Below are 15,171 nucleotides of genomic sequence, written 5' to 3' on the forward strand. Positions count from 1 at the left end.
ACTTGAAGTGTGTGACGGCCCAAAATACAGCCAGCGCCTCTCTCTCAATAACAGAGTAATTCTTTTCTGCTCCTCTAAGCGGCCTGGATGCAAATGCAATAGTGTGTTCAGACTTACCTGAATCAAACTGAGTCAAAACAGCTCCTAAACCAAGAGTACTAGTATCAACTGACAGTAAAGTTTTCCTGCCTGACATAAATCTACTCAATGATGGGGCCTTGAAAATACATTCTTTGATTTGTAGAAATGCCTCTTGGCACTCTTCAGACCATACATACTTCACATTTTTTTCAATAATTCCCTCAAAGGAAATGAAATGGATGCAAAACCACTTACAAATTTATGGTAATATTCCGCTAGTCCCATGAAAGAACGTAATTGGTCCTTGTCTTGTGGCTGGGGAGCATTACTAATACTTTCTATGAGCGATCTCTTGGGTGAAATTCCTTCCCTTGAAATTTTATGCCCAAGATACTCCACTTCCTCAACACTTATCTTACATTTGCTTCTTTGGACCGTTAACCTGGCCTCTTTTAGTCTACACAACACAGCCCTAAGTGCTCTGTCATGCTCATACTCATCACCTGCAAAAATTAGAATGTCATCTTGAAACACCCTTACACTTTCCAAACCTTTCAACACTTCTTCCATCACTTTTTGGAACACAGATGCGGCCGAAGCTAACCCAAATGGCATGCGATTATATTTATACGTGCCCTCAGGTGTAATAAAGGCAGTGAGATGTCGTGACTCTTTGGAAAGGGGAACCTGGTGATAGGCGGCAGAGAGATCAATGACAGAAAACAATTTAGGCTCACCTAGAGTGGAAAGTGTTTCCGAAATGTTGGGTAAGGGATGTCTCTCCACTAGAATGTTGTGATTAAGACTACGCAGATCTACACATAGTCTTAATTTACCATTGCTTTTGGCCACCAGAACTATGGGAGACAACCACTCCGTGGCCTCAACTGGTTCAATGACACCCTTGTTAACCAAATTATCAAGCTCACTGCGTAGTTGTGCTCTCATGTTCAACGGCACATGCCTCACTTTATGGACAATGGGCTGAGCCTCTTTCTTCAGTTTAATATGGTGCTCAAAGTTCCTAAGTCTGCCCAAATCTTCGGTGAAGACCTCTGGAAACTCTTTCGACCATATATCATCAATCTCAGCAATTGTAACAGGTTCAAGGGCACTAGCTTGTACCCTGGCTCTCAACCTCTTCTGTTCCTCCCAACCCAAACGAGAGGCACCATTTCTTGCAACCAAAATATCAGCTTTACATTCTCCACCTCTATATTGTACACTTGCAGAGAACTGGCCCAACATCTCAATAGGAGATTCCCCATAATCACAAGGCTGAATTTTTGGTGGATCCAGTATTGATTCGTCCTTCCTTAATACATTCTTAAATGTTTCCCTAGAAATGATGTTCCAGGGAGAACATGTGTCGACTTTCATAAGTATTTCTTGACCATCTATCGCAAACATATCTACCGGACCCTCTCTGTCTCCTCCTCCAGTAGTTGAAACCTCGAATATATGTCTAGGGTTATTGTCCTGTGAGGAGGACACTTCCTGTATATTGTAGGCCAAGTGAGCACTTTCTTCTTGGTTGTTGCTGGATTCTAGGAGATTTATTGATGAGCCCTTGCAGACATTAGCAAAATGCCCTCTGGTTCTACACTTGAAGCATTCAGCATTTCTTGCCGGACAAGAAGGATAATTCGACCCATGCTTGATACTACCACATCTGGTACATTTCATACTCCACGCTCCCTTCCAGTTTACATTGATATTCAATTTCCTCCTGTGATCAACTGCACACACGGCTTGAGAACTCTGTTTGTCAGACTTCAGTTCTTTAACATATTGTGAGGTTTGTTCTATGCTTCTGTCTAGATCCACTGCTTCATCCAACTGCATGTCTTTTGCCAACAACTTTTCTTGTATTCTAATATTATTTGTGCACCTCACTAATTGATCTCTGATTAAAGAATCAGAGAGATGTTCAAACTCACAGGAGTGACTTAATGTCCTTAAAGAGGCTATGTACGATTCCACTGATTCCGAAGGCTCCTGCACACATTGGAAAAATTTGTGCCTCTCAAAAGTAACATTTTTTTTAGGTTCAAAATGATCCTTGAGTTGTTTAAGGGCAAAAGTATATTCATCCATATCCTCTGCTTCACCAGCTTGATGTCCGCTTAGACCATCAAACACTGCACGCCCTTCTACTCCCAGATTGTGAAGTAACAATGCCTTTTTGCGAGTTGAGCTGAATCTCTCTCCTCCCATTGCCACCAAGTAGTTCTCAAACATGTCCTTCCATCTATCCCACCTGACATGGGGACGACCAGGTTCATTGAGGAAGGACAGAGGTGGGGGTATCGATGCTGCCATGTTCCAACAAGGAAGCTTGGTGGAAGCACAGTGGACTGGCCGGGTGCAGTTCAGGTGTTTGGTATGTTGTCAAATGGAAAGGCACCAGGGAAAGACAAATACCAATGCAATACGAAGGTAAAACAAAGTTATTCCTGCAGGCACTGATAGGCAGTCACAATCTCCTGTTTGGGATGTCACAATCTCCTTTTTCATGAGCAGAGGAGTTCCATTAAACAATGGCAGCCTGAAGGAAATAGCAAAGAAATCATCAAAGACGTGGGAAGCATGTCACAATGGCCGACCTCCAGGGAGTAGAAGATGCTGCTTGGAAAGGTTGCTTGGCAACGGATCAATGCCAGCCAGAAGAATGCAAAGGTTGGACACGCCCACCTCCCCGCTCCGTAGCGAGCCCTCGATCCACAGAGTACTGAAAGTAAACAAATCGCAACAGCGTTGCGAGTACGCGCTGGGTCGCGAAGAAAAAAAAATGGGGAAATAACAAAGTTGACACCCCCAAGGAACACGCCTCCTGACCTGCCATCCCGCTGCTCCAGGCTCGTCCTGCTCCGCCCGCTGTCGCACGGGAGAACGGGATGTGCAGGCAGGGCTCCGACGGTGCTTCAGCTGAAGAATGCCGGCTGCTGAGCCATCCTCGTCCCCAATGAGGAAATGAAAGGGCTCCAGGCAGTAATGATGCACACGAAGATTTCATTAAGAAGCGACAGCAGGCCTGATCAGAGCAGCAGCCCCAACTGAACTGGCCGTCTACAATGTAACTGAAAACACTCCACATCAACATTCTTAGAACTATCCAAGCTCATAGTGGAGCTTATGCGCAGCACAAATCTAAAAAGGAACTTAGATAAATACATACAATGTTAAGTCTTAGCTTACCATCATAACACCTAGTAATTTTAGCAGAGTTCCTGATATGTCCTTGCTGTATGATGTGTCTTGCATGGAAGAAAATAAAGAACTTGTATTTTTGGAAAACCTGCCTCAGCCTGCTGTTGTGTTCCAGAGTCTCTTCTTTACCCCAGAAATGCCAATGCCCAGAGAGTGGGGGTGGTTGGACCCTCCTGAACATAACTAACACATATTCATCCTCCCAGATGATCCTTGCCACTTTCTGTAATACAAATGTGGAATCTATGACAAAAAAATCTAATTTAGCTACAAACGTCTGTAAAAATAATCAATACATTCAGATATTGGTTCAATGAGACTCTCATTACTAATCATAGTTGGTCTAACTGTAGATATGCATTCATAATGTTTGTGTACTTTTTTGGAAGGAAATACATTGTTGCTTTTTTGAATGAGCTGCTTTTAAGAAAACCATTGTATCTCTATTTTATGATCCTTGTTGAAACCATGTGTCCACTAACATGCATATGTTTCTTTGGCATTATCTATTTTTAGTTTTCTGAATATTATAGCAACCTGGTGGTGTTAAATGTTCCTCAGCCATTTTAGTATAATCTAGTCTATTCAATATTGCAATGTTTCCTTCAGCTGGTTTATTGAATATGTCCTTCTCATTGGATAAGATACAAAGCACAGATTATTGTTCAATTAAATGATTTTGTAGATAATGTCTTTCCTGTTTTAAATATATTTCTAAATTCAAGGGTGACCATTTAAAAACGTATACATATGATTATCTGGAGAAATACTGAGCAAATACCTTTCAATTTGAGTTTTAAATTGATGTTAGCTGGTCCATTAGGTCTCCAATTCAGCTAATTTCACAATTCTTCCAAATTAAGAGTAGTGTCTTGGTCTAAGGATACAAGCAAATGCATAGCCCTTAGCTCTTAAGAATACTGGTGGTACTATTACCATATGAGCTCTTCCTTTAGCAATTAATTCCTTCATATGAACATTTTGTTAAATTTTTAATTTGTGTGTACATTTGAAAATATCGTTATACATGTTTATAGTATTTGGAAGGGTTGAGAGTGCAAAGGATGCAACTTTGTTGAATACTGATATGTCTACATCAGTAAGATGTTAATCCAAAAGATTGAGTACTACTCCTAGTTCCAATGGCCCTACTGTAATCTCTGATCATTCCTTGTTTTGGTTGTTACAACTGGCTCTTTTTCTCTTTCTATTCTTTCCATCCTCTGGTTCTCTTGCTTCTCTTGCCTCATGTTCTTCCTTTGTTGTTGAAGTATCCTGACTTTTGGTTTCCTCAAATGTAACTTGGTTGGTAATATGTATTCTGTTTCCTTTTCTGGAATTATTTCTTTCAGCTAAAAAACCACGTTTGATTGTGATTATAAGGGTACTTGGTTCAATTTGACAGAGGGGCCTGCTTCATCACCACTGTTTCCAGTTTCTGAATCAGAGCTGACTGGGACTATGTTAGATGTGTCTGAATGACCTTATTTAATACATGAATGATCATATTTAGGTTTAAATGTGTAAACTGTTCCTTCCTGATAGCCTCTTTCATGATAAAACAATGTTTTGGCTTATCCTATATGATTTCATCTAGATATTTGTTCAGGATTGGTTCTAATATTTCATAGATTTTCTTTACAGGTTCCTCTTGTCCCATTTCAGCTATATCCTTCGAAGGTTCTCATTTAATTGTCAAGATCTCTGCATACTTTTGATTCATCATTTATAATAATTTTAATCATGTTGATCAAACCATTTTTTAAGTTGTTTCCTATTGGGATGATAGAAGTGCATCTTCATATGTGTCAAAATGTAAAAATTGACACTGTCTTTGTTTCCTAGGGACTCTGATTCCAAATATGGAATCATTGTAATGTTCTCCCAATAGGTATTTTTTTGTTATGGATAATCTTTCAAGTCTCAACATGTATTTGCTAAAACCACCTCATCATTTGTTGTAGAGCAAAATGCTTTATCTGTACTGTCTCATGGAGCAAACAGAGCTGATTTGTCCTCTTCTCTAGTATCTTTGTAAGAGGTCATATTAACATAAATACAGCTTGTTTGATGCACAAGAGGCTATACAAGAGGTGACTCCCACCAGAGTAGAACAAATAGAAGAGTAAATGTTCTCCACAATCATAATTACCATGTTGTTACAAGTTCCTCAGATGGGAGCAAATACCCCAGGTGATATAAAGAATACATCAAGTGGATGCATTCAAATGAAAAAAGGCACTTGGAGAAAAGTAAAAGAGAACAAAGGAATGATAGATGGCCAATACAAGAGCTACGGTGGTAAATGTATATAATATAGATGGTATTAAGACTTATATCTGCAAATGTTTCTCCTTGCCAGTTTTACCAGAAAATAGTCAACATCGCAGCATCCAAACATACTACCTATGTTTCCCCATCTAAAAATGTATTAATTAAACATTAGGCTATTTTACCCTCAGTGTTTCAGATCTATAGAGGCATTGGCATTATGGCATCATCCACCCAAAAAAGAAAACTGATTTGATAGAAAAGGAAATCAGGCGTACGCTTTTGTTGACAGAAGAAAGCTACCTGACAAAGAGCTCCAGGCATTTCTCAAATTCAAAACTTCTGGATACATTGTCCTTATTCAGGTAGTAAAGTAATTATTCCCTTGTGGCTGGTGTCATGCAATTTAACATGAGAATGCCGAAAGGCCCAAAATGCTCAAACAATGGTGGACTCAAACTCCTGATGACCTCCATAACTATTGCAAAAGACCTAAAGTTGCTATTGCTAAGTGCACGGCCCTGGTCATCATATAGATTACGTCAATCCATGATTCAAGAACTGAAGTTCCCAGCTTTCATTGGAGTAGCTGTTTTGTATGAATGGTAATATATTCTACCTATAATGTCTGTCACAAATGTTCCACAGAATTAAAATGTCACCTAGGTATCTGACGAAGGCATGCTACCCTAGCCGTTGTGTTAGAAGAGCAAAAGGCAAACTTGACTATCCAAACACTTTCATACTGCATTTAAAAACATAAAATACAAAAAGGAACAGATAACAAATGACCAGCAAACAAAACAAACAACATTAGATAATACGGTCCTAGAACCACTTTATGTGGATGTATGTATGATTGTATGCATTGTGATGTTTATAGTGAAAGCCTATGTAAACAATGGTGTACTGTACAACAAGGGGATGTAGCAATATGGTACAATAATACCAATGAGAGTAGAAAGATAAGTGATAAGCTAAACAGATATGAATAGAGAGAACACAGAGGGCCTTGGCTCCGGAGGTTTAGCAAATGTGCTCCCATTGAGTATATATTCCTGTGGGGCTCAGTACCTGGATAATCTGCCCCATATTCCCAAATCCCTTCCTAATGTACCCTTCACCTGTAAACCCACTCTCCTCCTCACTGCACCTATCTTGCCAGGCTGCTATCAAACTGCATGCATGGAACAAAGGAGGAGGGTAGCAGATGCTGACACAGGATGTCACGCATGTATGTCCTGGCTGGTTTCATCTGACACACTAGTCTCAGAGGTCATGATGTAGCAAGGGGAAAAACAGATAGGTAAAGCTTTGGATCATCTTTTTATTCATCAAACATGCATACAGTGTGTGTACGTGAGCACGTGCGTGTGTGTGTATGCATGTTTGTGTGAATGTGGAGTAGTTATATAATATTCTTAAAACTCTCATAGAAAATACTGGATTTATGTAAACAGCATGTTTCGTATGTATTATTGTAAACCACAACGTTTAACTAAGCAGGAGGGTATGATCAACAATAACACCTTAATTTGTCACAATTAGTACACTAACTGCAATCCAATGGTGACATGACCATCACCTTTGTGCATCTGCTTTGCATCTGCTTTGCAACCTATAATGACCTACAACATAGTATTGCATCCACATGCCTGGGTTTTTACAACATTCTAATAGCTTTATGTTTATGAAGGACATAGTTTCCAATTTTCATAATAAAGATAGGTGTGCTGAATATTAAATGATGCAGCTTTTTTGTCCTGAACAAGCACTTAATATGCATGAAAAGCCTCCTCTTTTCAAAATTCTTACTAAGATATTTTAAAGAAAACATGACAACCACTTGCTTGATCTAAAAGTGTGGAATTTATACGACCTGCTGTCGATTCCATTTGTAGCAACGTGTATACCATGTATGACGTTTAATGCTCTGTAGGGGGTGAACTGGTTTCCGACTTCCTCGTCCTATGTAGGGAAGCCAACATCATGTTCTCTGACAGTTCCTTGTTTGGCTTTTTTGGGCAAGCCATCTCTAAGAGATTAACCATGATGTTTCCTATGCACACCTTGCTGGTCGACACATCGGTTTTCAAGTTTTGTCACCTTTTTGCTAAGGGCTTCCTGTGTCTGTTGAGTTTGACATTCACTTCTTTAAATCTTTGAACAGAGCGATTTCTACATTCATCTGGGGCATTATATGGAAAGATTCCTTTTGTTGTCCTCCTAAACTGACATTTTTGGATTCCACTGTCATCCTTTCTCTTATTTTCTTTTTAGCAGGCACCTCTTGTTGCTATTTTCTTTTTAGCAGGCACCTCTTGTTGCCGTCTAGTGTGTTTGTTGGTTGGCTCCTTAGCAGATATCCTTGTTGAATTACTGGAAATCGTGAATAATAGATGTCCCATTGTTCTGGGGGCTGCAGACCCAAGGGAAGATGGGAGATCCACTTCTTTATCGACATCTCCTTCAGCACTAGATTTCAGAAATGTACATTTTGTGATTGTAGATAATTAATCCATCCAGATTATTGTCCAGTCCAAAATTCCTCCCAAACATTATTAGACACATGTGTCCACGTGGTAAGTGTAATTTTAGGTGTTTGTCAGAATTAGCATTTTTGGCAGTGAACACAACAATTATACACATTATGGCATCTTTAAGAACTTAAGGCATGATTTTTACATTTGAGACCAGCAGATTGCGTAACTGAACCTCTTCAACCTTTCACAAAGGTTTGATTTTGTAATCAGATTGAAAAGGAAATAACTTTATTTAGTGACAGAGATCATTCTGGCATGATTAGATATTAGTGGAAGGAATGATTTTGGAGAGACAAACGTGCTGTAACTTCATGTATTTTATTTACCATTATCTTTCCATAGCTCCGGAATGCAATGGTAAATCGCAAAACTGGAAAGTTTTCCATGGAAGTAAAAAAGACAGTGGACAAAGGAGTAAGTATCCCCTACTGAGAATTGTCTATTCATAAAGCATGTATAACATTATTTTAATCTGCAAAGGTGGCACTGCTTCAGAAAACATGAAAAGAAACACAAAGGGTCTCATTACGACCCTGGCGGAGGACCATGGTGCAATTTGCACCATGGTCCATGGCGCAGAGCTGCCAACTCCGCCATGGGGGTTGGCGGACTCACCGCCCCATTCCGACCTTGGCGGGGCGGTTAGTCCCCAATCCCCATTTACCCTTCCCCATTCCCATTTTTGCCCCATAGGGTATAATGGGAGTGGGGAAGGCGTTAATTACGCCACCGTAGATTACGGTGGCGTAATTAACAAGAGGTCCCGTAGCGCCATGGATTTTTCCGCCCGGAAAATCCGGGCGTAAAAATCACCATGGCGCTACGGAAAGTCGTAATCTGGCGGAGAGGTACGCCATGCATTACGCTGGCGTAAACCCCTCTCCGCCAGGGTCGTAATGAGGGCCAAAGTATGTATTTTTCTGTATTTGAGAAACACAATTTAAAAAATTTACTATTTGAAAAATAAAATGTTGAAAATGACATAAAGATCTGCTATAGTGGCACTGCACCTCAAAACATGAAAGGAAACCCAAGTTATGTCTTGTGTTCTATTTGATAAAAAACATTTTAAAAAATGCCTATTTGAAAAATAACATATTGAAAATGACAGAAACATTCTAAAATACTCACAAAAACTCAAATTAATGAGTTAGGGGATTGCAAGATGAAACATTGTTGAAAGAAAATTGGGGTCAGTTGCAGATAGCTTCAGGGAAAGGAAGTGGATGTTTAAAGGGGACGTTTAGTCAAAAATGGTATTGTTTAAAAAGATGGGCCATAACCAAAAATATATATATAACAAATATTTTATTTTCTAGTTTCTAAGTAAAATTTCTCGGTAATGAGGCTCAAAGTCATACATTTCAAGCCGTTGGAGGCATCCATTTGTGAAAAGCCCCCTAATGGCAGTTTTTGCTTATTGCTACTGGAGAGCAGATAATGCTGTCAGGGTTCTGCCCCGTGCTCCTGGTGAGTGATGCCCCCAACCCTTGTTTTTTTCTTTTTCTTTTTTACTTCTGCTGGCTTTGTGCTCTGCCGTGGCTTTCATTTCAAGTCTCCTGTGCTGCCCCAACACGGCATAGCTCGGGAGTCGTAAAGCAAAAGTTGTGTTCCACAACAGAATGATCATAACTGAAACACATATTTTGTGTAATTTCTTCAGACATGTAATTTCTCAGGTCGCCTTGTTACATTTAAGTAGGTAACCATTGCGAATCATTTTAATATACCCTATGCAGTGATATGTGTTGTATGTACTGTACAGAAAAACATACATACGTCTAATCAATGCAATGACACCCTCAGCCTTGTGTCGCTTTTTATCGTGCAGAAGTTATGCATGACGTGTGATAAACAAAATAATGCTTTTATCTGCATTTTAAGAATATAAATTGACGTGCTATATTTTATTTTCTCCATCAATGAATTCTGAAACAAGAAACGTGTTTTGATGATGACGAATGACTACTATTACACCGACATCAGAGGTACTCCTTTCAGGTAGGAAGCAACACAGAATAGACAATACAGATGTAATTACTGAAGAAATGCATGCACAGCCAAATGTAAAGGATTTCATGTAATCTAAAAAGGAGTCTCCAAGTCCTCCTCGAACAAAAATACCCCAATACATTCAATGGGCTAGTTCCTCACAAATGTTTGGTGGAAGTGATGACATGCGTTAGCACATCTCCTCACCTGCACCCAAAAAAACTGCAACCTATTCTCAAAGGTCAGCATGTCCTTTGGACATGTCTGCAAGTAAGGGAGCATTTCTGCGCATTTCACTGCACACTCCAAGTTCAAAAATGGAATGCATCTTTAAATGTGCATAATTGACCCACAGGGGAAGTGCAAAGCATCACAGAGACATGTGTGACCCTGTTGTGCATGTTTGAACAGTGTTACACATGCATTTCTTTCCAAAACCGGGTACAGGTCATGTTCTTTTGTTAACATGTCTGAGTGCCAGGTCCATTAAGGACCCATCACTGTGAAATGCGCTCCAAGCACATAGATTTACTAACATAATGGATTATCGTCGAAACTAGCAATGTCATATATAGCCGACAGTGGGTGTTAGTAGGCACAAATAAAGACATCTCTATGAACAGATTTGTGATCATGTTTGACAGCTCTAAAAATTGAATGCAATCTGTTGACATTAGTTTATAGTTCGGATTCGAGATAGGAAGTACCACGTTTTACATGGGCAATTATCACTGTTTTAGAGCAATGTATGTACAGATTTACAAATATGCTCAAATTTCTATGCAATGTTGAATGCATTTGCATTAAGTATGCTAGCATATTTGAATTGTATTTAATATACAATAACTATGTTAGATTTATTGTAACTGATTTTGTAAAATTGAAAAATATGTTGTTAAAGTTATTCAAATAGATTAAGGTTGCTCTAGTTGAAAGATTAATTGACTAATTAATTCAACATTAGAATAATGTTTCTAAAAGTTGCCTTTTAAAAGTAAGAATTTTGCTAAATTCTATAACAGTGCATTGATCTCATCTAAAACATATTTTTTTCAGATTGTTTAATTCCACTGTGTTGAGATCAGCATTTGTGTGACAGCCCTATTGTCATGTTTATTTACAATGCAGTTAACCTGCAGAATGTAGTCAGCGTGTACACTGGATCTGCTGCCCCTGATCGCCCCTATCACCGACTAGCCAAAAGCATACATGCTTTGCTAACATGTGTCTTTTCTTTCAACTGGAAAAATGTCCCTACCTCAAATATAAACAAACGCCTGTTAGTATACTTTTATTTTATTGTTCTAATAGGATGACACTAGTACTAGCCCCTATAGTTATGGTGAAACCTATCATCGAAAGGAAATTCTCAATTTCTATGTCGCCTAATGTTTGAGCCAAAGGATGGATCTGCAGGAAGTTTTCAAAAACAAGATGACACACAAAATAAGAAAATTATATCCAAATTTGTTTTACGGATCAAAAGATATAAAGGGTCAAAACGAGGGCATGTTTTTCACTTTTCTATTAATTTTCCCACAGGGAAAATGTCAAATTGTTGCTAATGCACGCATCCAAAACTGCCGTACACATTTTCTCCAAATAAGAAATAAGTTGGGCACAAAGCACTTGAAGAAAAGCTTTTGTTGGTACGGCGTAAATCTGACCAGTAGTTTATTTCTATGTTTTGTTTAGCATAGAGTAGCGTGCCACTGTACCCAAAAGGGAGTATATATCCCATGATGCATTGCTGGTCTGAAAGCTTTCCACTTCTGAATATGTGCCATTATGCAGTTTGAGATTCAAGATCTCAATTTGTTTTTGGGAAACTGCCATACGATGATGTAAGGGTAGTTTTGAGGCTGGGGAGGGTAAACAGCATGATTTGTGAAGGTTTGGTACTTGCGGTAGTTTTCCCGAGATTGTGATCTGAATCTTCAGTGGCAAAAGAAAAGAGTAAATACTTCACAACTATGATATACTGAGATGTGCTAATCACAGCGTTTGCTAGTTAGGGGATGGAGGAGTATTTTAAGTTATTTTAGCAAGCAATCTATGTTTCTATAGTAAAACAATAAATTACAGGGTTTGCTTAATAAATTAATCTAAAATGTGTGGGAGGGGAATCTTACTATTTGAGAGTGTTGAAATTTGTAAAAAAAAAAGTATATGTTTAATTATATTTAATTAAAAGTGTGCCACAGAAGATCGAGTGATGCTGATGCATGTTTACTGTATCCCTTTCTTGATTTAACAAGCTTTTCATTTAACATCACAGTGAAAAACTAGATCGTCTCCTGACAACAACATTGAACATCTCTATATTTTTTCACTTCCTTCTTCCCCATCCCAGTACCCATTTAGTAGCCCTACCTTAACCCTTAAATCCCTCTTCAATGTCCCTACCCAATAGCAATCTTACCTTTAATTCCTATCAACAGTAATAAAGTCACTCTTTCATGATATCACATTTCTACAATTTCATATAAACCTTCAAAGATAAAACAAACATAAAGTGACCATGCCGTTAGATTCATCCTGGCTAAAAACTATAACTGAACATTCCAAGTTGTTAAAGCTGGCAAGTGGTTTGACAGGGTATTCCAAGAGGATAATCTGAGGTCGCAAGCAAATGTATCAAAGCACTCTTTACGGAGAACTAACAAACCCTCACACCAGAGAATAATGTACCTTAGATTCTCCTCTTCTTTCTGACAGTATCAGCACACTTTGTCAGAACAGGCATCCTGTTTCCATAATATACAATGTTCTTTAGTTGCTAACACACTTTACCTAAATTTTAACATAGTGTAACCAAACTTCTTTGATGGAAAAATCTACAAGTAGGGGTTACAATCCCCGAATTTGTTATGGTTCGACAACAGGTCTGGAATTATGTTATACATTACATGCTCTCCTCCAGCCATACCTCTTCAACTGTGTTTTATACATCTCGAGGTTATGTATAACCAAACAGTAATCAAAACACCAAAGTTTTAGCTGGTTTCTATAGTAATGAATATGACAATTACAATCATACTGTTGTGAAGTATTACATTTTTCAAACAGCGAGCCGCTGGGCGAATCTTCAACCCTCATGTTTAAGGAGACTAGTCCCAATTCTAGATACATTGCAGCCATTGGGGAGCACAGAGGTAGACTTAAGGGGTTTTCCCCAAAAAATGGCCTCAATTCCTATAAAATCAATTGTTAGCAGGGAGTGATGCATTTTCGGACCATACAAAAAAGCTGGCAACACCTTTGATTCATAAAATATGAGAGCAAGTAATGAGGAAAACCTCCCAAACCTAGTGTGAAATGTCAGAGTTCAGACACTAAGTGCCTGATTCACAGAGAGTTTTCCTTTGGGATTGCACCATTATAAAACACTTCTGTGAATCAGGCTTTAAGGCTCTGACCATGTTTTCAAATTTTGTATAAGAGCTGTTTTAGACAGGCGGGTAGATATTGGAAAACCAAACATTTCAGGCTTTTGTTTTTCGATCTTAGCGAGAATACCGAATCCTTGGCTTAACCAGTATTCCTTTTTAATTATTTTTTATCAGAGAAACCTTGTAAAGCTGCCAACAACCTTTGTAACCCGATCTGTCATCAGTCCATTAAAACAATATTATCTGCATATGAGAAACATGCAACCTTATGTCCAAATACTCTTGGTGGAAGAAATTAGGCCCCCTCCAGAACTGCTCCCAAATCTGCCAAGTATACATTAAAAAGAAAACAAGCCATAATGCACTCTTGTCTAAGACCTCTCAAAGTTTCCAGTGAAACCTCCCTCAATGCTCATTTGTACTTTTATCCTAGAGTCAAAGTGCAAGCATGCAAAAATATTTTCTGGAAGACCCCCTTAAAATGGTAGTGACATACATTGTTAAAGAGGGTTAAGGTGGTCATTCCCCAAAATACAAATACAAAACTCAGAATAAATGGACACACCTCACTAAGGAATGAGACCAGGAGAAAGATTACGAGTTGAGTAAAGGTTTATAACGTAAAGTGATGCACACAGAGGACTGTCCTGCTCTGATAGCGCTCTGCCAACAACACAGAAAAAACATATCTTTATACACAAATCTCATCATCAGTGACAAACAGTATAGGGGATAAATAGTGTGAGCCCATTGGTGCATTGCATTGACACAGTATACTCCATACTGGGTTGGTGCAGCTTGATTGGTCGGTGCAGAGTTGTTGCTTCTTGTGGCACGCGGGTCAGCTGGGCTCATCTGGGAGGGGTGAAGGTCAGGTTGAGTCCACAAGATGTAATTGTGCTAACTAATCTAACTACACAGTATTCATTGACATAATAAGAGTAATGTAAAACATAAAATTAAAGCCTATAAATTGTGAATAAACATATACGCTTACTTAACCTAGGCCTTATCGGGGCAGGGGTGCAGTGGTTTTGTTTGCCAGGTGGCTTATCTAAAGGTTTTGATCTGAGATTTATTCACCCTGCTGCCTCATGGTTCAAACGGAAGGATTGATAGGTGTTTGTCCAGGAGGAATGTATGATCACACAGGATTAGTTATATTGGGGGCAATCAAGTTTGGTCCATGGGTAAGGGTTTCACCAGCTGCTACATGAAAGGAGAATAGAGGGGCAAAATGTTGTGCCGGCAATAGTTTCTAAGGGTGGGGACGAAGGAGCAGGAGCAGATTTGTGGAGACGGATGAATATACAAGTCAAGATTCTCCCTGGTCACAAACAGGGTAGTGAGCTCAGAGGAAGAGAAAGAATACCGTTTCCAGTTTGCAACAATTCGTACCTGGGCTTCCGTGAGAACTGGGCTGGTTTAATGCAGACAGGGGAGGAGGTGGTGGGGGCTGTTGGAGCTGGCTGTGCACTCTGCAGGGCAACGGGAGAAAAGGCTTCTTAGATGTCAATGTGCAGCATAGTAAAAAGATGGAGCATGTAATGGCACAAAATGGAGCCTGAGTGTGTCATCCAATGGCTTCCTTCTACTGATGTCAGTTAAGGGCAAGGGGAAATCTCCCCGCAATGGGATGAGCAAATAGACTTATTTTGTGTGGAATGCACAGGGGGGCATAC

At 39.3% G+C, this 15,171-nt stretch overlaps 1 protein-coding gene across 4 annotated transcripts in view; it reads left to right on the top strand.

Annotated features, from left to right (window-relative positions):
• The window catches only part of CACNA2D3 (calcium voltage-gated channel auxiliary subunit alpha2delta 3), a 3,251,448-nt gene that overhangs the window by 2,177,351 nt on the left and 1,058,926 nt on the right, over nt 1-15,171 (top strand). For all 4 annotated transcript variants that reach the window (XM_069643639.1, XM_069643642.1, XM_069643640.1 and 1 more), the window contains 2 exons: nt 8,448-8,519; nt 10,045-10,106. In XM_069643639.1, coding sequence (XP_069499740.1) covers nt 8,448-8,519; nt 10,045-10,106 — 134 coding nt within the window. The remainder of the gene's footprint in view (nt 1-8,447; nt 8,520-10,044; nt 10,107-15,171) is intronic.

Source organism: Ambystoma mexicanum, chromosome 2p, assembly GCF_040938575.1.
Source record: "Ambystoma mexicanum isolate Mex_15411 chromosome 2p, UKY_AmexF1_1, whole genome shotgun sequence".
NCBI classification, from domain to species: Eukaryota; Metazoa; Chordata; class Amphibia; order Caudata; family Ambystomatidae; genus Ambystoma; species Ambystoma mexicanum.